Below are 27,693 nucleotides of genomic sequence, written 5' to 3' on the forward strand. Positions count from 1 at the left end.
AATAAGCGCAGGCAGAACACTTGGATATGACAACATTTAAAAAAAGAAAATCTTTATTCAACAAACTCTTTATACTCTCTCACTTTCTTCCTTCTCTTTTGTTACAGCCAGTGAATAACCGTGGGAACTCTGCAGAGGATTGGTAGTGTGTATTTACAAACCGAGTGGGATCGTTTGCGCTCCCTCCGCGACGTGTCCGACCTGAGGCACCCTGAGCATGAAAAATGTTGATCGGTCAACAAGTTAAAGGCAGGTGCACTTTTTAAAAACGGGGGTAAAAATGAACACATTTCAGTTGCATGATTCTTTGGCCTGTGTGGCGCGTAACGTAAAGAACTCCTCACAAAGAATAAATATAAACAATTCTGCAAAACATTCCAAGAAAAATGTACAAAATGTCTTTTTTAAAAATAAAAACGCTCCCATCCCCACCCGTCCGCAGTCAACACTGTGAATGTAGTAAATGTACAAAACAAGCTGACAGACAGCAGTCGCCTGCACCGCAACTCTCCTCCCCCTCCAGTGATTCATACAGGATTCAGTTCAGCCCAATGAAGCAGGATGTTTGATCAGATAATTAGTCTCTCAGTTTGTTTCTTGATATTTACAGTCCACTCTGTGAAAAAGACAAGGCAGGAAAAAAAAATAGAGAAATTTTGGAGTTTAGCGTCAACAATCTGCGTGGACTCTCATCAGCTGTTAAGAATAATGTTCTTTGTCGTGCCAGGTTGTCATCCAGGGCTTCTTTTCCAGGTTTTCCCAGTTACCGTGCCCAGGGCTTATCGCTCTCTCCTCCCGTTTGATCCGAACAGCGCTGTAACTGGGAACCTTGTCTTCATACTTGGCTCGCTTAAAGAAGCCACACTGCAGAGAAGAAACGGGGGGGACAAAAAGTCAAACAATGTTCTGTTCGTGGGGGGAAAAGGCTATTTAAAGACATTCAGAGAGAGAAAGCAGAGGAGAGTTGATGAGACATCCAAGATGCAGTGAGTCCAGTGAGAGGTGTAGACAAGCAACCTGCACTCCTTAAAGACAGGAAACACGTTCAAATGCCCCTGTTTTTAAACGTAGAGAGAAAGAAAACCTGCAGACCGAGTGACTGCATGTGCAGAAGCGAATCAAAGAGATGCAGGAGAACAGCCCCCATGTCGATCCTCAGTCAGTGCTTATCAGCCATCACCTCCCCTGGCCATGCAGGTAAACTGTGACGATCCACACATAATCATGTGTGAAAATATCTTAGGCGTCAACTCTTTGCAGAAATAATCAGTTAGCTTGTACATTAGCATTCATGTCACGGTGTGAGAGTTGCCCACTGCCTCCCTGACACCAGAAAGCAGCACTTTTGTAGGGAAAAAAGGAGCAAGAGAAGCCGTTTCACCCATTCGTGGCAGGCCGGGTAAGTTTACCCTCTGTCTTTTTTTTTTTTTATGCATTTGATGTCAGTCTCTCTTTTTCAGACGGGTCCTCTTTATTCTTTTTCCCAAAGACTCCACACTGAGGAGAGGAGAATCGTTAGACCTGCAGTTGTTCTGTAGATGATGCTTCACAGACTCAAAGACCTTTCTGAAAATGTGGATTTGCATTATGTGTTTTGTTTGTTTTGTTTTTTTAATTTGCTGGAGCAGGAGTGTGTTCCCCGGTTTGTTGTCCTACCTTCCAGAGAAGGAAAGCAAGCAGGGCTAACAGCATCAGCCCGAACAAGACGGACAGCACGATTATCCACCACGGCACGCCGCCATACTGAGCCTCACGCCTCTCTGGGAACACCGTCAGCTTTACCTGCCGAGCGCAGAACATCAGGATTAAGCTCTCTGGATCAGAGTGACCGTTAAATGTCTCTCTATTTATCTAATCCAGAATAAAAAAAAAATTCAACATGAATAACCTCTGTGTCTTTATTCTCCAGCACTGTGTTCTTTGTTGTGCTATCCACATTCAGAGAGGCCTTCACTATCACCTCCACGTGGTGTAACGTGGAATAATCCTGTTTAAAGACAAAGGGAGTTTATCAAGTTTACATCAAGGTGCTCGGTGCGTGCAAGACAACATCCGCTGGAACAATCCTTATCCGTCAAATAAAAAGAAAATTCAGGATTCTTGTGAATGAGATTCGTATTCCATAGAACTCTAATCAGGATCAAGTAGTGTCATCATTCATAAAAAAAGAAAAAAAAGAAAAAATTTCCTAGAGTAATGACTTGTGATTTAACCTTAAAATGTTAATGAATACTTATGAAAATTATGGCACTTCCTGACCAGGTAGTTTTAATAAAAACAGGTCATTTTCCTGTCGTGTTACCTCGATGAAGGTGCCGTTCCAGAGGCGAGAGTTGAGAGTGATGACTGCATTACTGTCCAGGCCCCGCAGGGGGCACCTTATCTTCACACATTTGGCCCCCTTGCCACAGGACTGTCAACGAAGAAGGGAGCACAGAGTTACAGCTGTGTTCCCCTGCTTCTGGTTGTAAAAGCACATGAAATACAGCAATATAAAACAAAAGAATAGAAGTTGGTGGTGTGGAATTACCAGAGTTTCATATTTCTTCTTGTCAAGTAAACGTGAGAAAGTGCCCTCGTCGCTTCCCTTAGTGTTTTCTGCTGCTCTTCTCATCCTGCTGGAACTTAGCGCCTTAACGCAGAGGAGAAAAAGCACATCTGTTTATTACATTTACCTCAACTTGTTTATGTTATTTCATTAATATAGAATCTTCAAATGTCAAATGATCCACTTCTTTCACAACCTCAATGTGATGTTCCCACTCACCAACTTCCGAGGGTTGACCTCCTCTTCAGGGGAGCACTCCATGTGGTCCACTCCAGTGGAGCTGATCTTCGTCAGGTAGAGAAGCCACTTCCCCTTGTCTGTCTCCTTTGGCCAGTCGATCTCGAGGGTGGTGGTGCCAAAGTCTGTCAAGCGCTTTCCCAGATTGATGATCTGTAAACCAAGACAGCAACGGTGATCTACCTCAGAGGACATTATACTAATATTAAAAGTGCTGAAAGAGGTCGAGCCGCTCAGGGAAGGAAATGACTTTTTTCCTGAGTTTTCCTGTACTCACCCTGATCTGGTGTGTGATAGCACTGCCGATTTCACTTTCAGACTTCATGGCAGCCTCACCTTTGACCTCTCCTGTATAGTAGACCTGAGACGGCTGGGCTATTCTGGAAAGACAGAGACACACAGTTAGTACAATCTGTGCATGCTTGTGTGTTTTTTTGGGCCATGAACTTTATCTGTGTGTGATTCTTACCCCGATACAGACAGCTGCAACTTGATGTTCACCTTTGCCTTTGCTTTAATAGGGGCTAAGTTCATCTGGTTGCTTGTCCTGTCCAATCAGAGGTGACACACAGGTCAGAAAAACTACAAAGTAAATGGATTATAAAGGAAAATACAGAGCAGGAGTCAAGAAGGAATGGAACCTCAAACCATCTCCACGGTTCAAATAATGAAGACCACCATCCATCATTTAAAAATCAATCACCAAACCATTTAGAAAATGTTAATCCATGTTATTGGGCACTTACGTCTCTGGCTGTAGATTTATCTCCAGCTCAGTGGTGTTTGGAGAGATTCCTGATGTACTCAGAATAATGTAGAAGGTCGACTGTATGCACAAAAACAGAGTCATTAAATAAGGCTGAACAGCGCCGTTAGAAGTGCAGAGGAGGCAGACGGTGCTGGAAAGTGATTTCCTCTCACCGTTGAGTCACGTTTGAAGGGGTTTCCAAGCTCACAATCAGCCTGAGAGCCGTCTTTATTGGCCACGCAGGTTACTTGCTGCTCCTGGAATCAAAAAGAGGTTCCAATCAAAACTCACCCGGGACCTCCCAGTTTATACCTAGATTTTCATTTTTCAACTTGTATGGAATTCCTTGCCTCCTTGCTGAATCCTAGAACTGTGCTTCAAGAAGAAGCCAACTTTTACAAGACAACCCACACAAACCGAAACTGATTTTTCAAGTTTGGCTGGGTTGATGATGTCAGAAATGAGCTCAGAATCATTTTAAATTGTTAAAGAATACATGTGTAATGAGCTTCAGAACTATTGCTTTAACCTGCAGATTTCTACAATGAAAAATAGGCTCCATAGGTATCACACAAAGACAAAACACCTTGAATTGGAAATCCATGACGTGAGCAGTGTGTGAAGTCCGTGTGTTTGTGTGTGAGAGACGCAGACGGAGAAGCTTACATTCGCTGGAACGCGGAAAGCAGAGTAAGAAAGGGTGCGTGGGAAGGTGGCGACCACACGGGCTTCGTACGCATCGTCTCCTTTCAGATTGCTGACTGTGACCTCCAGAGCGATATCCTTCTGGTCGCTGAGCGAGATCACCGGCACGTCGTTCTCCCTTCAGATAAACACAAGTTATGAGCCTGTGTGTTGACGAATCAGTCTTAAAAAAACCTTTGAAGCCAAAACAAATTATTCTCTCACAGCTTTAATGGATCGAATGTGTCTTGGTCAGTCGTCCTGTAGCCATAGCGATATTTCACCTGCAATTTGCTCCTACAAATGTCGTCGGTGCCACATCCCTCCTTCAGGAAATGCACCTACAACCGGGCAAGATTACACAGATACAGCAGGAACGTCAACCAAGCTATAAATTATATCTTGCAGTGTGTTCCTGCATTAAATATCTGGTGTACACACCTCTGATCGAGTCGTTTTATCCTCTTTGTCATCTAGGACAGGCGACAGCGGAGCTGAGCTCTGTCTGCGTTTACGTTTGGCGTCCTGGATCGCCACAGACACATCGATGGGGATCCCATGCAGCTTATCTTTGATATTTTCCTGCAGAGAGATGACAGAACATTACACCACGCTCACAATGCACTTCGATCAAGAGAGCTGAGTTTTGCAGAGGGAGTGGCTACCTGTATCTGGAGCTCACGTTCAACACACTGCTGCTTTCCTTTGCTGTTCATGCTGATGATCCCTTTGGATTCGGAGCCACCAGTGTCCTTGAAGGTCCCTCTGGGGATGAGACCCTTCTCCTTCTTGTCAGCGTCGGCCGCCAGAGTATAAGCCACCGCTGGATGGGACAGACACGGGAATATAAATAAGAGGCTGAGTAAAAACAAAATGATCATCAAATTTTGGCTTACAGAAAAAGATGGGTTGGCTTACTCAGACTCGGAGCGTAGTTCTTGGGGTTGGCAGTGTAGGTGAAGCACACCTTTACGTTTAAGCTGAAGGCATAAAGCAGTTTATCCAGTCAGACACAGTATTGGTATAGCACTTTTCCACATAAGTTTGATGAATGTCCAGAAATAAACGAAGCATCTGCTGAAATCAATAATATGACGGTTCTGCTTAACTCTGAGGGAATAAAGGTGCAGACATGACAAAACAACTGTTGCTTCCCTGCACTCACTTGACACATTGCCCTTTTAAAAACTGAATCTTTGATTTGACTAAATAGGGAAAAACAACTGACCCACGTACCAGAAAGAGTTGCCACAGTTCTTCGTGGTGAGGTCGATTTTCTTCGGGCTGAACACGATTTCCTTCTTGATGTTAATAACTGGACGAGCTCTGAGAAGACAGAACTCAGTGAGCAACTTCCTGACCGCGATCGGATCAGATACACACTGAGAAAAAAAACACACACCAGTTCTCTCACCTGAAGACGAAGACAGAGTCAGAGAGGGATCCGACAGCGAGGTCAGGGTAGGAGTTCTTGTCCAGGTCCATGTTTCCCGCGAGAGAGTAGCCAAAGAGCTTGACTCCTAGATTTTTGCCAGATAGGACCTAAAACAAGAGACACACACACACACAAGTGATTAAAGAGACTAACAATACAAAAGTGTTTGTTTAAGTCATGACAGGATGTTGGACAATATGCCAATGAAGACTTATTACATACCTGTGCAGCGTCTTTAGAGCTGAGACCTTTCGCTGCACCGTGATAGATGGAAACGGTCCCAGCACCGTTTGCATCATAAGGAGCTCCCACAGCAAAGTCTGACAGCAAGAACGACAACAGTGACTCAAACAGGTACTTTTCATTCGAGGAGAGGAATCACGAATGACCGGTTGTCGTGAGTATACATATGCACGCGCACAAACGCGGCAGCCTCACCGTGGTAACCGTCCTGATTGATGTCCCCCAGGTTTTCCACAGCCAGTCCAAACATGGAGTCCTGAGGTCCGTCTATCCTCTCGGGCTTGACTTCGTTCCACTTTCCGCCTTTGTTGATGTAGACGTAGACGGCTCCTCCGATTTCTCCCTCCTTCTCAAAGTACTGAGGCGCTCCCACCACGATGTCCTGCCACCTGACACACACACGAGCATGGCCTGTTTGTGAGCTTATAGTGGTGGTAATAACAGGATTAAAGGTCGCGTGTATCACCCTGCCTCACTCACCCATCCATGTTGAGATCCAACACGGCCAGATCGTAGCCAAACGATGAGGCGAGGCCTTCCCCTTCCAACGTGTACTGCTCCAGTAGGTTTCTGCTTTCGCCTTTCTTCAGCAGCACCACGGCCCCGCTGTGGTTCGCTCTGGGAGCTCCGGCCACCACCGTCAGAACGCCCTTCTCGACCAGACTCTTCCCCGAGTCCAGAGCGAAGCCTGGGAGACGGACACAAAGGTGTTTGAATAAGCTTGTGAAGAGATTGTGTAAGATGACTGGATGAGCAGATCGGAGAGCAGTGATTTACCCAGGTAGCTGTTTGGAGGAGCGGGGACCTCATCAGGGTTCTTTTCGCCCTCATCTCCTGCCTCAAAAGGACCGTCTTCATAGATGCCCATCTCTATGAAGGTTTCATTCTTTTGCTCCAACCGCACCACACCTGGAGAAGAGACAACATGAGATGAGATGAGTTAGTGTTATGATAGACAGAGTTAGTGATCTGTCTTGCCATAAAAAGGAAGAAAAAAAAAAAAAACACAACACGATAATCCAACTGGCAGCAATGTGGAATTTGCATCACTGCAAATTCCTTTGCAATTGAAAAGTGAACTAGTAAATCATTCAGAGTCATCATGGTAATGAAGCCCATGTGCAGTTAAGGTCTTCTTTTATAGCTTAATTCAAACATGCACATACACATTCACATTCAACTACCTTTCCAGTTGTACGCTCCAGGAGCACCAAAGATGAGGTAGTGGTAGTCCTTGTCGAAGGTGGCAGAGAGGCCCTGCTGGCAGGAGCCAAACATCTCGTGACCTCTGGCTCGGCCATTGCAGAAATGCCAGTTACCCCCGTCCTCAATTGAAAGGGGATCAATTGTTAAGTCCTGGCTCAGCACGTAGCAGCGGCCGATTATGTCTCGGGACTCGATGGCTTTTCCCACGTTGGACCGTTTCTGGTAGCGATGGGCGCAGGTCTAACCGGGACACAGAAACGCACGGCTGAGAGTTTTCTGGTCACAGTCACAAACCAACGGAGCTCCAGTTTCGCTCTTACATTTTCCTTAAAAGTTGTCATGTGTGCATTTTTCAAAAACTCCCGTAAATGGGCTCAAACTGTTTGGCACCCATGTGTGGAGTGGAAATGACGTTAGTGAAGACCCGAAATGACGCACAAATCTCTAAGTCTAATTAGAGTCTAATTTCTCTTCGTGCACATGCAGCTCAATCAAATGCACATCATGAATGGAGGCTTGAGCATTAACATCTGCACGTCTAGCATTCTAGCATTTACGATGATATAAAGCAGAACGAATGGACTGCTGCAGCCACAGAACATTTGGCATTTTAGGCCAGTTGCTGATGACTGGCTAATCGATTAACTGACTTATTGCTTCAGTGCTACATCTGAATTTGTGATGTCAGACTGAAGCTGTTCAGTTTGACAGTGATGGTCAGACACAAAGACACACATTCTTACCACAATCTTGCCTCCTGGCCCCTGACTGTTGACAGTCACCCCCATCCACTGGTTCTCTTTGCTTTCACTTTTCAGGTCCTCTACACAGAGACAAGGGGCCGAAGTAGACACAAAGAGGATACTGTTACTCAAAGATTGGGCCTTATTACTCTACAATGTAGCCTGAAACATATAAACGAATTACACAGATGTCATCAGATATCTCACCTTCATTATCAAAGTTAACTCTGGTACAACCAGGTGAGTTGATGTCACAGCTGTACAGTCCTCCCGTCACTTTAGACTTCTGACCACTCAAGGCTTTTGCTTTCGGGGCGCCGACCAGCAGCCTGCAACAGACACGCAAATGAATGTGGAGAGAGTTTCAAAACTGTGTGCATACATATTCAATAAATACGATAAGATCCGTATCCACAGGACGCCTTTAAGTTCCAGTTGTGATGTGTGCATTTTCAAAACTCCTGTAAATGTGTTCAAACTGTTTGAGACCTGTGTGTGGATTGGAAACGACATTACTGCCGAAAATGACACACAAATCATCTTATTTTTCATTTGTAGATCATGAAATACACATTTGCGACCATTCCGAGTCAAATGTCTCTTCGTGCACATGCAGCTTGATGGTGAATGGAGGGCTTGAGCATTAACATCTCATCTGCAAATCTAGCATTCAAGCATTTCTTCCACTGGTGCATTATATTATCATCACACATTCCAGTCCACTGTGTCACACAGCGGCCATATTCACGCACAAACACACACATCCGCCGTCAAACTGATGTTCCATGTCCTCACGGCCCAACCGAGTCAAAGACCCCTTTCAAACGCCTGCTGTGGTTGATTGAACCGGGTTGTCTATCCCTGTCTCCACACACACACACACACACACACACACACACACAGAGGCTGCCTTTGTGGAGCAAAGGACAAGGGCAGATGCCACACCCGAGCCTCGGCGATTGGCATCCAGTTCCCAGGGTTTCCTACAGAGTTAATCAAACAAGTCAAGGGTGTCGTCCATCGAACTGATGCACTGACAATCTCTCGCTCTCTGCATGTTCCAGGAGCTCTTCTCTGGCTCGCTTTGTCCATCCCATCATGAACTCCAGAGTTAATGTTGTACGGGGAGCTGTCTTCACCAGATGAGATTAAGCGAAGCCATTTTTAGCCGGAGCACAAAGCATTCTCAGATACACACACATTACACTCCATCTGGGAGGATTTACAGAGACACACAGTCAGAGCGAAGAGTGAAGAGCCGACGCCTAATGTGACCGGCGTGCCTGCCGCTGTAGACCTGACAGCATGTGGGAGAAGATTTGAAACTATAGAGACAACTTTTTCAGACAAGCGTTAATCATCAGGAATATTGACTTCAGCAGGCGTGATGGGAATTAGCAAGGGACAGTAAATCTATTTACATGACACGCAGATATATCGCTTGTTGAAACTGTTCACAAAGTTTGCAGACAGTCTTACGATGCTGCTGTTATTAGATGGATTCACAGAAAACTTTCCTTAAAACAAAATTCTTTAAGATAAGTCATCACAACAGAAACACACTCCCTCTGCTATCATAGACAAGTGTACGCTGTGTATCCCATTTCAACCACTGGATTGCTTTGGCCTTCTTTCAAAAACCAGAGCACTATAATTTGTGCAATTATCCCACCCACCAAGTGTCCAATCCAGCCTTTGCTTTAAACTACGAGGGTGACACTTGACATTCAACACCACACAGTCTCAAGTCTTCACCTCTAAGTTCACTAATGTACCCAACAGAAAACGTATTTTCACGCTCGGTGAAACCGTCAATCATAACGATGAGTCCGAGGAATGATTCGTGACAGGCTGCAAGTCCCAGGTGGGCACATCTCCACTCTGATCATCCTCAGAGACACAGGAAGTCAGGAGAATGGACGGAAAGTGCTCTGCCACGACACGCTGGGAAGTGGGGTCACTGGGTCTGGGGTCTCTGCTGCAGTAATGGAGAATGGATGCTGTAGTTCCAACTTCACTGTGATGCATTCGCTCATCTGTTTCCTTCGGGGTAAATGCATCCAACAATAGTGCAAAGACTCCGACAATGAAGTTACTGATTGAATTGCAATAAAATTGCAATATCTAACTTGAAAATGGCCAATAGACTAAAGCCAGACAAGAATTTGCCAATGAACCTCTCAATACAATTTTGCATTAAAGGTGCACTACGTAGTTTTGGGGAAGACAAAGATCTTTGCCTAAATAAACTAAATTAACAAACTATCTTTGTTTCTATGACATAAGAAACTGAATCAACAAACTAAAAACATTAATTTCATCCGGTTTTTACTTTTGTTTATATGTGGCGGACCCTGCAACCTTTCTAGCAGTGTTCTCTGGGCCTGATTTTCCTCTGAGAACAACTTGTTTATTCAGTCACGGAGAACAATTGTGAGTCTTAATTCCTTCTCCAAAACTACACAGTGCGCCGTTAAAGATAGCTATTTTATTTGGCACAGACTCCTCATTCGCTATGATGCTTGCTATAAATCATGCTGCTTTGTTTACAATGCATCAGCCAAGGAAGAGTAGCGTGGATACAGTAGTCAATGAAGTAATGTGAGGATAGGAAGCAGAAATAGGAGGATATTAAATACCACAACCTCTATGACACGCCTGAGGATTAGATCATTGACCCCTTCGAGGATCCAAAATCTCTTCACCCCTTGTAAAAGTAGCTGCTAACACACAATCCAACTTACAAAAAGCCTTTCTCAGGAATATAAATTGTGGACTCATTTCAGCAGAAACAGATAATCTTTATTGCTTGCCACTGCCACTGAAGAGTGGCGTGCTGACGTGAGGGGTGACACAGTGATAAGGCTGACCTGCTGGCACACTGACAGAGACCCCGCTGTTAATCTTATCAATCACCACCAGCAGAGGAAGCCCCAACACACTGGCTTAGTCTACAGGAAGACAAACAGACAAGAGTGTGTGTGTGTTTGTGTGTGTAGTGATTCCCTAGGCTGACACACACACACACACACACACTGGCAGCGACACAGGGACTCTCCCCGGGACGACAGAGCGACCAGCGCAGCAGAGTGACCGAGCGGCGTCCCACTGAGAGAGGTGAGCCGCTCTGGCTGCCGAGCCGGTTGCCTGGCAACGGCGAGCCTATCAAATACAGGCGTTCACGTCTAAATGGGTTGCAGATCCAGAGGTTCATGTCTTGCGTTACCCAACTTCTCCCCTGCATCTGTCTGCCAGGATCGGGCCTGCTCACTCTGACTGGCTGAATAACTGCTTGTGTTCGGTGCCCAGATGTAAAACTGATTTATGCTCCTCTCCACATTCTTTCAGCCATCACCTCTTATTTTTCTTCAAGGTTTTTTCTCTCTCCCTCTCTCTTTCTCTCTCTGTCTCTTTGATGTTGGATAACCTCGAATAGCCTGAAGTGAACAAAGGGGAGGAATCTGACCCTCATACTGAAACACAGGCCATATACGCTCCCACACAAAGCTGGCTTAAAGGAGACATACTAAGCTTTTTTTCCCCTCTGTTTTTATCTCTCCTTCACCGTGGTGTGTACAGCAGGTTCCCGTGGACATGAAAAGTCTTGAAAGTTAAAAAGTCCACGCAAACGGGAGCTCCTCTCTCCCACAGAAACAACTGTTCCTGAAACGCCTCGTCACACTATGTCACCTCAGGCTCAGGCATGCGTGAGCTGACCAATCAGAGCAGACTGGGTGTTCAGGAGGGACATGAGCTACAACAGATTGTGTGAGAACACTCATGCATTTTTTTTTTTAATCATTTAAGCATGCAAACCTATTCCTGTAGTAACCAAAATTAAAATGGCCAACCTGATAATTACCATAACACGTCTAACACTTTAAATACTGAACTCCACAGTCTTCTTATCTCCTCTATCATTACTGGGAATCTGGACACAGCTTGACATTGACGTGACTATTTAAAATGCCGGCATGCCTCGCGTTCCTCTCTCTCGCAGCACGTCTGTGTATCTTTACTCTTTGCGCTACATCCATTCATCTCTCCAGAGCCGCTTTATTCTTTAGAAACACACACACGCTTTTCTCACACTCGATCCAAGCTCCTGAACTTCCGTCTCCCCCTCCTTGTTTGTCTCTTCACGATATTTGTGCCCCCCCCCAACTCTTGATTTTATAATACAGCTCCATCTAGCAATTATGACCAACCAAGGAATGCTTGGTACATTCTGACGCATACACACACACACACACACACACACACACACACACACACACACACCCGTCAGCTCCTGCCCTGTCCTGCAGGTACCTGTAACAGCTCACCCCTGCAGGGCACGAAAGACACAAAGAAGATTGTCGACTAAATAAAAATTGGTATGCATGGCTAGAGCAGGACTGTGACTCACTGTGCACGCCCAAGCAGTGAGTGAGGAGACACACAAGCACACACACGCCATGCCGTGTTGATGAGATGTACGTTAGCGGAGGAAATCACTGTCAGTCAGCACAATCTACCCGACTCTCCTTTTCCCTTGCCTGAGGCTCTGAATGTATCCAGCAGCACCCTGAGCACTCTGACACTCTTCCAAGTGACTGACAACGAGACAACGCCTCAGCGCTCAGCCACAGCATGCATCAGCACTCACACATTACACACACACGCATCCACAGGCAACGCATGAATACATGTGCATACACACAAATACACAGTCCACACGGTGAGAGCACATTCCACCTCGACCGAGCGCTACGAGCCACCGTCACTTGCAAAACAAACCGGGATTCCTGCTCCGACATGCACAAACGCACATTTAAACTTGTGTTGTGATGAAGCACAAACACGCTGAAGGGCTCAAGTTCATCGCTTTCCATCCTGATCAAGGACAAACCTGTACTGTAAAAGACAAACAGGTCGACTATGTGGGACATAACTGTACAGTATTGTGACAGTGATATTAAGGACTGATCTGCAATCACTCTCTCCAGTAATTAAACAGTTTGGACAACAAAATATAAGACAGCAGGGAAAAATGCACATCAAATCCATCCTAAACTTTAACCTTGTTTGTGCTTAAAAAAATGCATAAAATAACCAATAGATTGTCAAATGTCTCTGCCGAGCTACTCCTCCATTAACCGTCTAACTGTCTCAGTAGTTCACACCTCCACTCGTCTACGTTATCGTCACTGTAATTGGTTGTTTTCCAGCTCAGAGACTCAAACTGTGTTCTGTTGTATCTAATGTAAGGACCTGAGGCGGACGGGGGCGGGGGGCTCTGGTCTCGTGCTGATCACCATGTGTCTTTCATTTGGACATGGCCTAAAAAACTAGGACACAAACTGCCACTGTGTGTGTGTGTGTGTGTGTGTGTGCAGTTGTAGAAGTGTGTAAATACGTTTATGAACAGTGTGTAACCTCTGTGGAGAAGGTTAAAGACTCAGGGATGCTTAATAACTCCGAGCTGTAGTAGTTCAGGTTATCTTCCAGCGGGCGGGTGACCCCTGTGAATTAGCTACACAAACACAAACCTCCACATGGAGTCTAATAACCCCGTCTGTGTATTGATCAGTTCTGTGTAAAGAGCCAATTGATTGCAGCACAAGTGGTTTACATTATGCTGCTTGTACTGTTATACACTTTAAACGACATTTGCTATTGGTGGAATTTAAATACATACTTAAATACTTGTAGGTACTTTACTTGGATACTTTATTTAATGTTACTTCTACAATTGTTCAGAGAGAAATAATGTACTTTTAACACCACTATATTTATTTGACAGCTATAGTTACTGTACTTAAGTAAGTTGTGTTTTCGCCCGTGTTAGTTTGTCAGCAGGATTATACAAAAACTATTTAATGGATTTCCTCGAGACTCGGGCGAGAACAGAACAAACTACATCAACTTCCTCTCGCTTTCTTTAAAGCTGCACTATGTATTTTTGGGAGAGGAGATTTTTAACAGAAGAAAAAAAAAACGTCATTAAATGATTTTCATGACAGTTTAAAAAAAAAAAAAAAACTTTCGTCAAAGGAAAACACAATTTTATTCTGTTTCACTGTGTTTATATTTGCAGGATTCTTCTCAGCAGCTCTATCGCTCAAGCTTCAAACTGTATTATTACCTTATTAATACTGTAAATATCAACTTCATAAGTTACTATTATAGTTTATACTTTATAGTTATTACTATTACAGTTATAGTTTCTTAACAACTACACAGCGCACCACACTTTTGTTATTTTCTCAGGGAATAATGCATGAATCTTAAAGATGTGCATCAAGGTGGCTGGTGTCTCTGAGTGAGTACAGTTTGATGCAGATCCTAAATCTTGTGATGTTAAATAATGGTAAAGCAGTTATGGACAGTTGAAAATGTAGAGATACTGGACTATTGAGTCGGACATTAGATTGGGATTGATTGAATTAAAGGGGGCAGTCGGGCTTTGGCACTCTCCTAAATGACGTTCAAGTTTAAAAGGGCTCTTTGGAACAATAAGTAGCATTTTACATTTATTTAATCTGTTTTTTATTTGTTCATTTGATTTGTTCATGTTATTTAATGCTGCCAGACGGCTGGTTTCATCTGGAGGGAGTCAGGTTGGATATTTTGCGACTTTATGCACTCTGGCACTCGACGGCCATACGTTTTGAAACTTCCTCACTTTTTACTAACATTTTTAGAGATTTGTTTTGTGGAAGATATTTTAATCAGAAGAGAAATGACTGACTTTTTGATGAGATCTTCAGAACTTATTTATCCTTGTTTATTCCCTTACAGAAACATGTTTGTATTATTACCTCATTCATAATGTAAATAATGTATGTGCGTGAATTTCTTCTCCGAATCTACATAATGCCCCTTTAACGCAAGACTTTACATCAAGCAGGGCTTTTTGTTTTTTTAATGAAGCGATTTCCAGTTTTTAAAGCATCTGAATACTTCCTCCACCAAAAAAACATGTGGACTTCTGTTATAACACATTCCCACATTAAACACTTCTCTGATCTCAGGTCAGTTAATGTCCAAACTTCACAAACCAGTGACCACTTGAGGGCTGTTAGCCTTTATGCACAATGACAAATCCCTCTGACTCAATGCCCATAAAGGTGCCCACAGTGATTCAGTGGGATGTTTTCTTTTTGTTTTTTATGCCTCTGAATGCTGAGGCTCGGTCTCAAATACCTAAATACCTCTCTGGGAGAAAGTCAGCAGCCAGAGAACAGCACAAAAAAATCTGCAGTGGAGCTCCAATAAAAAAACAAAAACAAAAAAAAACAACTCCCAGATCAGTAACCTGGAAGGAAATCCTGGGCAAAGATTAGCGTGCAGCAGGCCTATTGTTCCACTTTCACGCAGGTGTTTGAGGTACTACACTCTTTTTAAGAAGCTGAATTAATCGTTTCTGCTGAGATTGAGTGAAAAACTCTGAGCTTTGACTGGTTTAAAAACTACCTGCGACATACCTGCGCACTCTGTAGGAGGAATAAAACATGTCAGGTCTTTTTAAAGAAGCTTTAGAAAGTCTGTCTCACCTCCTGCAGCCGCACTGAAGGACCCGGAATAAACCCGCAGTGGCTGTGACATTTTAATTACACGCTTACAAAAGTTATTTTAATGGCTCGACGACGAGCCGTCTGCGAAACTCAAGAGAAACGAAGAAGTGTTGGCTCTTACACTCTCCTGTCCGGGTCGACCTGCCGGTGCATGGCGAGGGAGAAGCCGAACAGGCTGTCCCGGTCCCCGCTCCTCCGCACCACGTTCTCGCTGTCCAGGTTGAAGGAGGACAGTCGCCCACACCCCGAGAGAAAGACGAGCAGCCACAGTCCACAGGTGATCCTGCTGCCCTCCATGAGTGAAACAAGTCGAGCGCACCAAACTTCCCTTCGAACCGCTGGAAGGTGAGTCCTGACAAGAGGTGCAAAGTGCAAATGACTGGCTGCTGCAGGGCTGAGGGGACCACTTTACTTTACTGCTGCCCCGCCTCTCTCCTGACACACACACACACACACACACACACACACACACACACACACACACACACACACACACACACACACACACCAATACACGTAAATGTTGCTGACAGGGGACAAACTCTCTCCACTGACTGTTTTTGGACGTTTGATACACAAAAATCAAAACTAAAAATAGAAAAATCTTCTTTAAAGGTATTTTACTGTAATATTAATTCAAATGTGTTCTTGACTGAAGAGATCTCACTTGTACATACACACAGACACACTTGTCCAAGAAATAACTGCGATAAAGGATGTTATTGTTGCTTCAAGACCATTTCACAACACTTATTTAATGATAATATGACTGAAATCTGGAATCAGAAATTCCTTTATTAGTGCCACAAATGGGGAAATTTGTGCATCACAGCAGCCAAAGGACATTTCAATATAATAATAAACAATAAATAATTGTAAAAAATAAACAATGTGATAAATCTGTAAGAAGAAGAGCCAGAGCAGAAATATAAATAGAATTTACATACATGATATGTACAAATATAAACAGTGTAACTGTAAAACAGTGTGGGCAGTTTATTGCCTTTAATAGATAATAAATATGGCTATAATAATGCAGCCGCCTTCAGAGAGCAATACTTACATGCTTAAAGGAACACTTCACCCAAAAATGAAAATTCAGTTGTAATTTACTCACCCCTCCTGCTGAGGGAAGGTTTTTTTTTTCTAGTAATTTAAACATTTCTGGAGCTTCACAGCAAATCAGCTGTTGCAGCATTGTCCTAAACAACTCAAGTAGATGGGGACTTGTCTTTAGAAATGTAAAAAACATCTGATAGAAAACATGAAATCGCTCCCTGCAGCTCGTCTGAGGAAGAAGAGAAGTCTCTAGAAGCCCCGAGATCACAAATTATTTAGAAAAGATGTCATTCACCCCCCCAGAACCAGACTTTACAGCCAGGTTTCGAACATCTTCACGTGATGCACTGGGACCCTAAATGACTTGTTCCCAGAAGCTAACATGGTGAAAGAAGGGTCTGTAAAACGGCGGATACATTTTTTTGACTATTGCAACCATGAAATGACTCGTTTCACTGTCAGAATTTCAGCCATTCAGTCCAATAAAACATGGGAAGTCTAGAAGAGCTGCATGATTGAATTATTTTATCCCTATTAAAGTTAACCAGGCGCTAAAACTCGGAAACTTGACTCAATCTTTCAAAGGTGCAATGTGGAAACATTTTAGTTAAACACATTCAAAAATTGTGACGATATACAGTATACAGAAGTAAACATGCTAACCAGCTAGCCCAAACCCCTCCCGGTTGTCCAAACTCAAAGGACAGACTGCTAGCTACATGGCTAACTGAGCTAACTGAGCTAACTAGCTAACGGCCACCACAATTAGCAGCAATTAGCGCTAACTCCAGTGACATGCTGAGCTATATTTGTTTTGAATTCGAATTTTGGCTAAAGTCTATAATGTGTCATCATATATTGATCTCGCCTCATATTGATCTAAATTATATAATGTCAAGTATAATTGAACTGCCTTGTTAGCCTCTTGTTAGCTTGCAGCTAATCAATTCTATAATCTAACCAGCTCAGTGACGCCTGAGGCTTTCTCAAAACACATTTGTAGACATAAAATAGTGCTTTGTGCCACACTGGCTGCTTCTGACAGTAGATCTGTAATCATGACACTGTAATAAAGACTTCAGTCAAACTCCCATGGAAACAGGCGTAAACAAAACCTAAGTCCCACAAGAGGGAAAATATTGGCAAAATACCCGATGATGTGAGAGTGCAATCTGCAGGCTCAAAGTAAATTGTGTTTACTGTCATCCTTGGAGTTAACAAGGACAAGCACACAGTCAATATTTCTGTAATTTTGCCAGGTGTCAGGGGATCCGTCCAGACAATAATAGCAATAAAGTAACTTCAAGTGGGAGAGACGGATGGATGGAAACGGAAGCAAAAACTAACTGGGGCTGAGATAAAGACAGATGAAATAAAGATATACAGCAACAAGTGTGTTTGCAGTACAGTAGCTGGCCTCTACAAACCACAGCCCAGAAATCCCAAAGCTAGAAATCAGTTAAAAAAAAATGTACAATTACACTCGCCCTCAGATCATCCCATGTTATCACCACAGGGCCTGTGTGCTCTGTATTGACTCATTAGATGAGTCACAGTTCCCTGAGGAACTCCAGAGACCAGACTGGGCACAGAAACACACTCCCTCACTAGATGGTTTTCAAGGCATTCCACGAGACGCTGACCCAAAGCCTGTCCTCGCAACGCAGCATTTCAGCAGACAACGCAGGCTTTGTCTGCACACTGAGAAAAGAGGGCAGGCAGAGAGGGAGAGGGAGAAAGAAACGGCCCACATACAGTATAAAAGGCACAAATAATGGTGGAAGAGGGGAGCGCAGACAGAGAAAAGGGCACTGGAGGAATGTGGTTCCTACTGGCCTCTTGTCTGCTCTGTGATCTCCAGTGAGGATCAGCTCTGGACAAAAAATAGAAGTTTACCCTGGATCTTTTACAGTAAATTACCTTTTTAAATTTAGAGATTGGAAAATAAGTTGCATTTGACGTGTATCCGAACACTTCAAAAACATTCTTTTGCATGACATCGACTTACGAAAAACATCCCTTCTTGCAAAGTAGAGGAATCTCTGAATCATGTGACAATCCACACGTCGACTCTATTTTTGCACCCGTGTTGTTCTTCCTGTTCCAGTTTGGGCCTGTGTTGTTCCAGTTCCAGGTACGAGCAGCAGCCAGCTGGACCATCGCTGGTGATTTATGGCCCTGTCTGCACGGGGTCAGAAACAGGAATCAGCCTTATCGCTGATAAGAACAGCAGCATGTAGAGGTGAGTGCGCCCAGCTCGCCCTTGGCTTGGGCTCTCTCACAGTAAACTTCCATGCCCAAAGTGTGTGAATGTGTGTGTGTGGTGACTTATTGACACAGTGACAACAGAAGGACCTCAGACATAATGACACTTCCTCTCCTTCTCTCTCCACTGTTCACCTGTTCCTGATCGCGCTCATGTTTATTTTTTCAACCGTCTAACCTCAACATACATCACACATACGTACCACAACCTGTCCACCTCATTATCCCCCCCAATTTCTTCTTCTTCTCCTCTACAATCCTCCAGGGAAATAAAGGTCACACATCTTGTCTGCACATAAACAGACGGAAAGCCCACCGCGGCTGCAGGCCAACATCGATCTATTGACATCCAGTCATGATTTAAGGGTAATGCATCATGACAAAGGCACGCAAAATGATTCGTAGCTATCAGGGAACTGATCAGGAATTGAATTAACAGTGAAAAACAAAAGTAAACAGTAGATCCAAACACTTGACATGGTATATATTTATAAACTACTTGAGTACAGACTGTTGAATTAACCAGTATGAGGTGACTGGATAGATGCAGTTGTCTGAACTGGCTTGTTGGTCATTTGAATAATGAATCATTGTTGATTAACTGTGATTCAGGAGCTCAATAGAACACAGCCGGTTAATCATCAGTTACATACATGCAGTATAAGCTGCTGCTTAGTTTTAAAGAGTCAGTGATTTCCATGACTTTACTCATATTTAATCAAATCGAAACAACATTTCCTGATAAACAGAGCATATTGTCTCAATTATCTCCACCCAGGATTGAGAAGTGAGTTTGTGTGTGTGCTCCGCGTAAAGTAAATCATGTTCAGTGTTGTGACAGCAGAAGAGAAGAAAATCTTGCCTTGGGTGCTCAAGTACAGGAATGACAGGGAAAGCAATGTTCTCTGACACACACACACACACACACACACACACACACACAGATATCAAAAAGTCCAGCGCCTGGACTCGCCCGAGCCACAGCCCCTGTGTTTGTTCTTAAAGCTGCAGCTCCAGGTACACTATGGGAAAACAAACGCACACTCATGAGGGTGTGGCGCAGTGAGCTGTGTTGTAGGGTGTGTGTGTGTGTGTGTGTCTTTATGACGCTGTAGAAACACGTAGCCTTGGGACACTGATTAACGCACACACACACACACAGTTTCATAATCACATTGAACTCCAAATTCAGGCTGTTTCACAACTGCAACACATTCACTTGTACTTTTCCTGTGCGCCACTGATTATGTGAGCCTGTAAGTGCGTTGACAGAGATGTCGATGAAACGTTTGTCGGCTGGAAACTAAGAATACCTTCGACAAAAATCACAGGACAGAGAAGATTACCGACAGCCAGTTCCCCTAAAGGATCAGTCAGCTGGTTAGGTTTCAGTGTGGTTTGCAGTGTTTACATCAAGCACCACTTCAGAAAATAAAAGGCTCTCTGATTACCACCATTATGACAGAGCACAGCAGTGTAGAGCTGCTCTACAACTTGCTGTTTTGTGCCATCTTCTGCTAACGTTAGCAAATGCTGTAGATAGATCTTCCAGCTATACTGTCAATAAAGCCAGAAAAGGCCAAAAAAAAAAAATAATTAAAAAAAAAAGTTATCCTAATGAAAAATTCTGCTGTATTTTTGCTCGTAGTCACTGTATGTTTTTGACTCATTTACATTTTTTTCAAGTGGCCTTAAAGAAACAGTATTCTGAAAATACACACATTTGCTCTCTAGCCATGAAATAATTCATCATTCATTCAGGTAGTTAGCTTAGCTGAGATTAGCTTAGCATGAAGGCAGAAAAAACCTGGGGAATACAGCAAGCAAGTTGGTAAAAAATATCCACCTAAAATACTGTTATACTTAAGCTGTTGAGTGGATCAGATAAATTAATTACAGAATGATAATTATTGACCATGCTTATACCTTTGGACCGCGCCAGGATAGCTGTTTCCATTTTTTATACTAAGATAACTGTAGTTTCATAATTAACTGTTGGAATCAATCATGTCAACATTCATCATTACATTACACATTACATACATGTTACACGGCAAAATAAAACTGATCAAACAAAGACATTTTCCTGGTGTAATGCATTTTTATGCATTCTTGTCATCACTTGCAAGTCTGAAACCCGTAGAAATCACGATTTCTATGCTCTTATTTTAGAGGAGCTGTCCTCGATGAGGTATCAGGTTCTCAGCTGACAGGAGGGACAACAGAGAACCTATACAGCGAGTGTGGCGAGGATGCAGAGTGTATAATGTCCTGCAAAACAGAGATGAAGTAAGGCTATCAGTTCGCACTCCGGTGACATTCAGGGGACAAACGTCTAATTTACATTCTCCTATGTGGTAACTCTTATGCACAGTATTGATCCTGTTCCTCAGTAGAACTTATACTCATGGTTAAAACATAAAGACACACACACACACACACACACACACTGAGAGCAGGCTGTAACATATCCTTTATCCTTGTTGATGAGTGTATTGATTACAATCAATAAGAAGTAATTGATGTCTTCTCTTGTCCGGCAGTGCTGGAACACCCTCGGGATGATTTCCTACTGAATAAGCATTGGGTGTGTATATTAGGGTGTGTGTGTGTGTGTGTGTGTGTGTGTGTTGCCCAAGAGGATGTAACATGAGCTGGCAGTGGATATGGGAGGGGCCCCAGTGTTGGTGAGTGCAGGTGTGCTTCAAAGAGATGTTAGCTAACCTGCGGGGAGGTGCAAAGAGAGAAACATTCACTTTTCTCCTGACAGATTGAGGTTGGCAGCAGGCGCTAGAACATAATTATATTCACTGTCTTTTATAAGATAATGTGTCTGATTCCAGTGAATTCCACTGTACTGTATGAAATTTGAGGACATGGTCCCTGGACTGGCTGGTAAAATATGGGCAGGAATGTAAATATCGCTCTCCTCATTCTTTTAGAAAGACAGTAAACTCTAAATTGCTCCAGTAAAGTGCCTCAGTGGCAAACAATAAAAGACTGACTGTACTGTGTGGGTGTAAAATAAAACAAGGTGGCGCTGAAACAACATGAATGTCACAGAGAACAAAAAGACTAAAAATACTTGCTGATTCTAATAAAGATTTTTCACCATTAATTCCAGGAAAAACCTCTTTTGAATGGACTGCCATTCAAATTTGGACAAGAGTTCGTGGTTCCCAGAGGATCAATCCTGCTGACTTTTCCTCAAGCGGCAGCATGAGGCTTTAATTTGAAGCTGCAAGTGAAATGTGAAACTACATCATCGTGACATTTGATACAGATATTCGTGACCCCGCAGGATGAGTTGCGTAACAACTGGCGATACCCAAACTTACACTCTTCAAATGACCTTCCCATCGGCCTCAGCTGTACTTTGCAGTCGGTCCAAATTAATCCCAAAGCTGGGATGTTGAAAATGGCTTCAAGCAGGGGAGCATTATCATTGTTAGCATGATAACTTGCTGATGTCACGAACACGAAACATTCAAAATATCGTAATTAAAATATAATATATAATATATAATATATAATTATATTATTATGATGTCTGTGATAATCAGCATGACAAGGTGAAAAGGTCCTTGCAACAAATGCATCTCTGCTCTGGGGAATGCACACACACACACACACACACACACACACACACACAGACACACACACTCCAGTGCATCCAAACTGTCCATAACTCAGGGCTGGCAGGAAAACAAAACTGTTTCCACCAGAATGAATGCCCAGCTTTGGCAGTGAGAGAGCTATATATTATTAGGACGTACACAGACACACACACACACACACACACACACACACACACACACACACACACATATCTATGCACACACGTAAACACACACATTTGGCTGCTCTGAACTTTTTTAATGGCACTTTGTGGATTCTGACGAGGACCTTCGAGCTTGTGAGGATTGTTTCAGAAGAATTCCTCCATCATTCCACTTTTCCTTTTGGCACCACAGAGAGAACTTCCTTCCCTCTGTTTTTGTCCACCACACTAAACAGTACATTCAATCACTCATGCACACATGCACACACACACACACACAGAGTTCAGTTGGGATTGTTGAATATATCTATGGACTGTAGGAAGGAGCGCAGTCAAAGCAGGAAACTTAATTGTGATTTCTGTCGCTCATCTACGTCTCTGTCCTCCCATTAAGACAGGACCCTTAACCCTAACCCAACACAATGGCCTCTGTTACAGTGTTTGGACCACAGAAAAACCGGTTATGAAGCTCAGAGCTGTGTGTGTGTGAGTTTGGGCATTTCAGAAGGATGCTTGTATTGTAATGAGTCATTTCAGACGGGGAGGGAGGGCGGCTGGAGAAGGATGGGGGAGAGTGGTGAGAAAGAACAGGGGAGAGAGGTGTAAGGAAATGTGGGAGAACGATGGAGAGACCTGAGCAGCATATTGGGAGGCTGGGAGACGAGGGAGTACAGTGGAGTGTGTCGCTGCAGATGGTGATGTCTCTGTAAAGGTGAGAAGCGAGGGTGGTGAATTTAAACACAACAAGCGTGTATGTTTAGTCCCAGAATAGAAAATAGCTTGATGATATAAATGATTCACTGGTAGAGTTGGTTGGGTGTCTGTACTGTGTTTTTATGAATTCATAATGCTCTCATACTGTCGCTGAACTGAGTTCAAAATGATCCCTTAGGCTAGCGTTCACATTAGCATTCATCACGGTGGGATCAGAGCGAATTAAACAGCTGTTAAATCGGCCTCAAATGCTACATCACTGAATTACACAAATGTACAGACGGGTAACAAAGTCAAGGACACACCGCAAATAAAGTGCCATAGTAAGGTGTCTCTGAAACTCTCCTGGAGGGATGAATTTAATTCTTTCAAATGTTATTTCCTCTAATTAGTGTTTTGAGGATGATGACAGTGAGCATTGTCTTAAAGGAGACAGATTGTTGTTCATTTTCAGGTTGGTGATTTCATGTTGGGTCACTACTAGAACGGATTTACAAGCTTCGGTGCTCGAAAAATACAAAATCAGTTGACTCGTACTGCCCTGGCCTCTGTCTGAGACGCTCTGCTCCAGCTCCTGTCTCTTTAAGACTTTAATTAAATTAATTCTCAAGGGATACTTTCTACACCAAACTTCAGGCAGGCTAGTAAGGATTAAAAAGGTGGGTCCACATTTGGACTCATTTCATTCATGTATTCAAACAGCTGGTATCCAATAGACCCGATCACCACAGTACGACAACACCAGCCACTTCTGGTCGACTCTCAGTTGATTTACGTCGCGGAGATTTGTTAAAATCAGCACACTTGTTTATTTCTGCTGTCATTTACAGCTGTAACCTTTAACATTTAACGATTTATAGTTTAACATGATGGCTGGAAACTTTCGGATGTTTCTGCTTTGTTTATTTTGTGTACTTTAGGTCTCCAAGCTAACATCCATCTTTAAATGAATTAGATAAATACAATTATACAAATAACACTATATTTAAAAAAAAAGCTCGAACATGGATTTAAATGAATTAGATAAATACAATTGTACAAATGAAATAAAAAGAGTTTAGTAAACAAACTTGGTCATTGTTGCCATAGCAACAGCAAGAAGATCAGAACATTCTGGGCCTCTTCTGCTTTGATCTTCATGTACTGAACATTCTGGGCCTCTTCTGCTCTGATCTTCATGAAGTGAACATTCTAGAATGTTGGGAGACGTGTAGAAAGATTACAGGTGCTTTCACCTCGGCTTGTTTCATTGACATCGTTACTGCTGTTAGCAATGGATCGTCAAGAGAGAAGTGAGGAGAGAAACCACGCAGATATGCGCGGAAGAGAGAGAGAAGAGAGGAGAGAGTATGTGAAGGAGAGGAGAAGAAAGAGAGACCAGCGGATCGAAAACACAGAGGTCCCGCTGGAGAAACCTTTCGGAGACATGGATAACAACCCCGTGGTGGACGAATTTGCTCTGCTTGGCCTTCAGAGAAACATGAGGCGTGAGCTCGGAGACAGCAGGGTGAAGCTCACCCAAGCTGTAACTGAGGGCAGAGTCAATTTGGAAGTCAAGGAGGATGCTGTGACTAATATCCTTGATCAGCTCAGAGGACAGAAAACCTGGAGCCATGAGAAAGAGCTGATGGAGAAAGAGATTTGTGCCCTGAAAGACCAGCTTACTAAGGCCCAGTCTAATATCCAGTCCAGGACGGACACCGAGGAATTGACATCACAGGTCCAAATTCTATGTAAGAAACTGTCTCTCACTCTGGATGATCTTGATGCACAGAAGTCTTACAGCAAGCGCCTTGAGGAGAGAATCCAATCGATGCGAGAGCATAGTGCTTTGAAGATGGTGGAGGAGGCTAGATATGTGGACTCACTGCGGGCCAAAGCCGCCGAGACACTGAAGATAGCCACCGATGACCTTGAGGATCAGATTGCGAAGACCAAGGATGTTCAGGACAAGTTGGAGAAAGTTGAGGTTGAGAATAAAAACCTCAAGGAGGAAGTAAAAGCGATGGAATTAGAAGTCCACGCTGCAAAGCAGCTGCAAACATTGGCTGAACACAGCACCAAGATAGCTGTTCAAAGCCTGGAGGTGCAGCTCTTTGACAAAGACGCAGAAGTGTTTGTGGCTCGCTCGAAAGCCGAACAGCTGGAGGCCGATCTTGTATTTCAGAAATCTCAAGTTCAGAAGCTGCAGGAGAGGCTGGGCAAGAAAACGGAAGCTCTTCAAAAACAAAAGGAAGATGCTAAGAAAGCCGCAGAAAGAACCCAGACTTACCATCGTCTCCAGACTGACGAACACAAAGCAGAAACCAGGAAGGTCGCATTTGCCTTGAAAAAGGCCGAGGACCTGCTGGTGACCGAGCGGCTCTGCTGGCGGCAGGAGAAATCCTCCCTTCTGGAGGAAAGGAAGAAGCAGGACGAAGCTGCAGCTCTGCTTGCCGATCAGTTGGACAAGCAGAAGCACGAGAACGACGCCCTTTTATCTGCTCTGAGAAGTGCTGAGCAGGAACTGCAGGACCATCAAATTGAGTGGCAGGAGCTAAAGACCTCCCTCATTCAGACCTCAGAAGATCTTAAGAAGACCCTACAGGTCAAGGAGGAGGAGTGGGGTGAGACAAAAAGCTCCATGAAGGCCCAACTGGAAGATCTCATCAACAAGAAGAAGAAAAAGAAGAAGTGGTTCCGAAAGCTCTTCTAGAGCCCAAATCCACACTCAACACTGGAGTCTTGCTGAAAACACACACACATTTGTCAACCCTGTGCTACTTTGGGTTTTCCCCGGGTGCTCCGGTTCGCCCACCTTCATTGAGGAAGAAATTCTTCAATAATAACAAAAAAGTTCCATCAGTTCAGGCTGCATGACAACATCTGCACAACATCGCACAATCTGCCCTGTATTCTCCCATTTAGCTATGGGAGATTTTCAGGGAAAGGTTGTTGATGTTGAGGGCAGAAGTTTATGTACAGCTGAACTTTGTAGCACTAGCGGTTTGACAAACTGATTTTTATTACATCTTTTATTCCATCTCTCGCTGTGTTTCAGCTGAAACCAACAGCGGGAATAAATGTAGTAATGGACCAGTTTTAAAGGGATGTTCCAATGTAAGTTTAATCCATGGTCTAAACTACTGTAAAACTGTGTTAGACTCACTCTCGCGAGATCGAGTTAGCAGACCGCTAATTTACGGAGTTTTTTCAACCTCAGAAACGACTGCACGACAACCATACACTGCGGTAAATGGATCCAGATGTAAACCGCCACCAAGAAGTCACAAATGATGCTCAGGACATCACCAGACTCCAGCAACAGGACAAACAGGGTCTCAGCACAAAGTCGGTGGCATCTAACCTCCGCTAGCTTAGCTGGGTTTCTACTGTGAAGCTAAAGATTTCAACTCTTCCCCATCAGCTTCTGGTTCGGGGAAGTCCCGACATGACGATTACCAAATGCAGTTAGAAAATGCTCAATTCTGTTGTTGTCCCTGTCCGCTCTCGAAAATAACTGTTATAAACTGGCAGGGTAAGACACATTTGAGCTTTTCCGTGGAGTCATGGAAATACATTTTCATCCATGAGCCGTGGAACTCTACTGCACTCGGTAATCGACTAGACGGGACTTCCTGTCAACAGGAAGCTGCTGCAGAAGAGCGGTAAATTTTATCAGCTTTTCAGTAGAAATCCAGCGAAGCTAGTGAAGTTTTAATGCCCCCGACTACGTACTGAGAGCCTGTTTGTACTGTTGCTGAAGTTTGGTGCTGATCTGAGCATTATTTGTGGCTTTTTGGTGGTGGTGTACATTTGGATCCTTTCCTGCAGCATGTTGTTGTTGTGAGGCCGTTTCTGAGGTTGATTAAACTCCGTGAATTAGCAGTCTGTTAACTTGATTTCTCGAGAGGGAGTCTAACACAGTTTCACAGTGGTTTAGACTATGGATTAAACTTACACCGGAATATCCCTTTAAAACGGGTAAATTACTACATTTAAGTACATGATGTAAATCCAGAAGCAGTCTCAGAGTGTGGTGGAGAGCTCGGGCGAATATTAATGTGCTTTTACATGTTTCTTCAATTTTAACATTGTTACATCTTTAAATAAAAAGTAGATGAGAGATAATGTGACACACAAAGCGTAATTGAGTCTTTCTGATGAAAATTTGCTCCCTGGTGGTCTAGTGGTTAGGATTCGGCGCTCTCACCGCCGCAGCCCGGGTTCGATTCCCGGTCAGGGAAAAGTGTTTTGGTCCCGTCAGCAAAGCCATAAAAGGCTAAAAAATGATAATAAAAAGAAAAATACCTTTTCCTTCTTTTTTTCAGTTTGAAGGCAGCCAGTTTTGCCTTTTTTTGCAAATGTTGCTTTGCTGCTGTTTCATTTATATGTACTCCTAATAAATCTCACAATATCTGAAACAGTAACTGAAAATTATAACCTTCATGCAGTTTGTAGTCCTAAAACACCGAAATCAACAACCGGTTCT

At 43.5% G+C, this 27,693-nt stretch overlaps 2 protein-coding genes and 1 non-coding gene across 4 annotated transcripts; 2 read left to right on the top strand and 1 right to left on the bottom strand.

Annotated features, from left to right (window-relative positions):
* Nucleotides 1–25: 25 nt before the first annotated feature.
* On the bottom strand, nt 26–15,797 carry itga6b (integrin, alpha 6b). 2 transcript variants are annotated; one of them, XM_037084625.1, is made up of 26 exons: nt 15,525–15,797; nt 8,052–8,173; nt 7,845–7,924; nt 7,080–7,341; nt 6,673–6,804; nt 6,376–6,583; nt 6,091–6,284; nt 5,875–5,972; nt 5,632–5,759; nt 5,454–5,543; nt 5,136–5,197; nt 4,883–5,040; nt 4,659–4,799; nt 4,443–4,558; nt 4,200–4,356; nt 3,707–3,790; nt 3,532–3,611; nt 3,255–3,332; nt 3,063–3,165; nt 2,768–2,938; nt 2,531–2,632; nt 2,303–2,413; nt 1,889–1,987; nt 1,657–1,782; nt 1,410–1,497; nt 726–864 (listed from the first exon to the last, which is right to left on the bottom strand). In XM_037084625.1, the coding sequence occupies exons 1-25, from the start codon at nt 15,698–15,700 to the stop codon at nt 1,429–1,431; spliced, it is 3,147 nt and encodes a 1,048-aa protein (XP_036940520.1). In that variant the 5' UTR covers nt 15,701–15,797; the 3' UTR covers nt 726–864; nt 1,410–1,428. The 2 variants fall into 2 exon arrangements, with proteins under 2 accessions (XP_036940519.1, XP_036940520.1); XM_037084624.1 differs by lacking the exon at nt 1,410–1,497 and having other exon boundaries at nt 26–864.
* Nucleotides 15,798–24,466: 8,669 nt separating this feature from the next.
* On the top strand, nt 24,467–26,703 carry LOC119011473 (golgin subfamily A member 6-like protein 6). Its single transcript, XM_037084631.1, has 2 exons — nt 24,467–26,321; nt 26,425–26,703. The coding sequence occupies exon 1, from the start codon at nt 24,496–24,498 to the stop codon at nt 25,915–25,917; it is 1,422 nt and encodes a 473-aa protein (XP_036940526.1). The 5' UTR covers nt 24,467–24,495; the 3' UTR covers nt 25,918–26,321; nt 26,425–26,703.
* Nucleotides 26,704–27,376: 673 nt separating this feature from the next.
* On the top strand, nt 27,377–27,448 carry trnae-cuc. The gene has a single exon. It is a non-coding gene; the product is annotated as a tRNA-Glu (tRNA).
* The last annotated feature ends 245 nt before the right edge of the window (nt 27,449–27,693 follow it).

This window comes from Acanthopagrus latus, chromosome 21 (assembly GCF_904848185.1).
Source record: "Acanthopagrus latus isolate v.2019 chromosome 21, fAcaLat1.1, whole genome shotgun sequence".
Taxonomy (NCBI): Eukaryota; Metazoa; Chordata; class Actinopteri; order Spariformes; family Sparidae; genus Acanthopagrus; species Acanthopagrus latus.

What these genes read in the sequence shown, in the direction of transcription:
- itga6b (XM_037084624.1), bottom strand. Translation starts at nt 15,700, where the DNA reads ATGGAGGGCAGCAGGATCACCTGTGGACTGTGGCTGCTCGTCTTTCTC. An exon ending in GGCCAGGAGGCAAGATTGTG is followed by an intron (nt 7,342 to 7,844) that starts GTAAGAATGTGT and finishes TGTCCCGGTTAG; the next exon opens with ACCTGCGCCCATCGCTACCA. An exon ending in ACATTCGATCCATTAAAGCT is followed by an intron (nt 4,357 to 4,442) that starts GTGAGAGAATAA and finishes GTTTATCTGAAG; the next exon opens with GGAGAACGACGTGCCGGTGA.
- LOC119011473 (XM_037084631.1), top strand. Translation starts at nt 24,496, where the DNA reads ATGGATCGTCAAGAGAGAAGTGAGGAGAGAAACCACGCAGATATGCGC.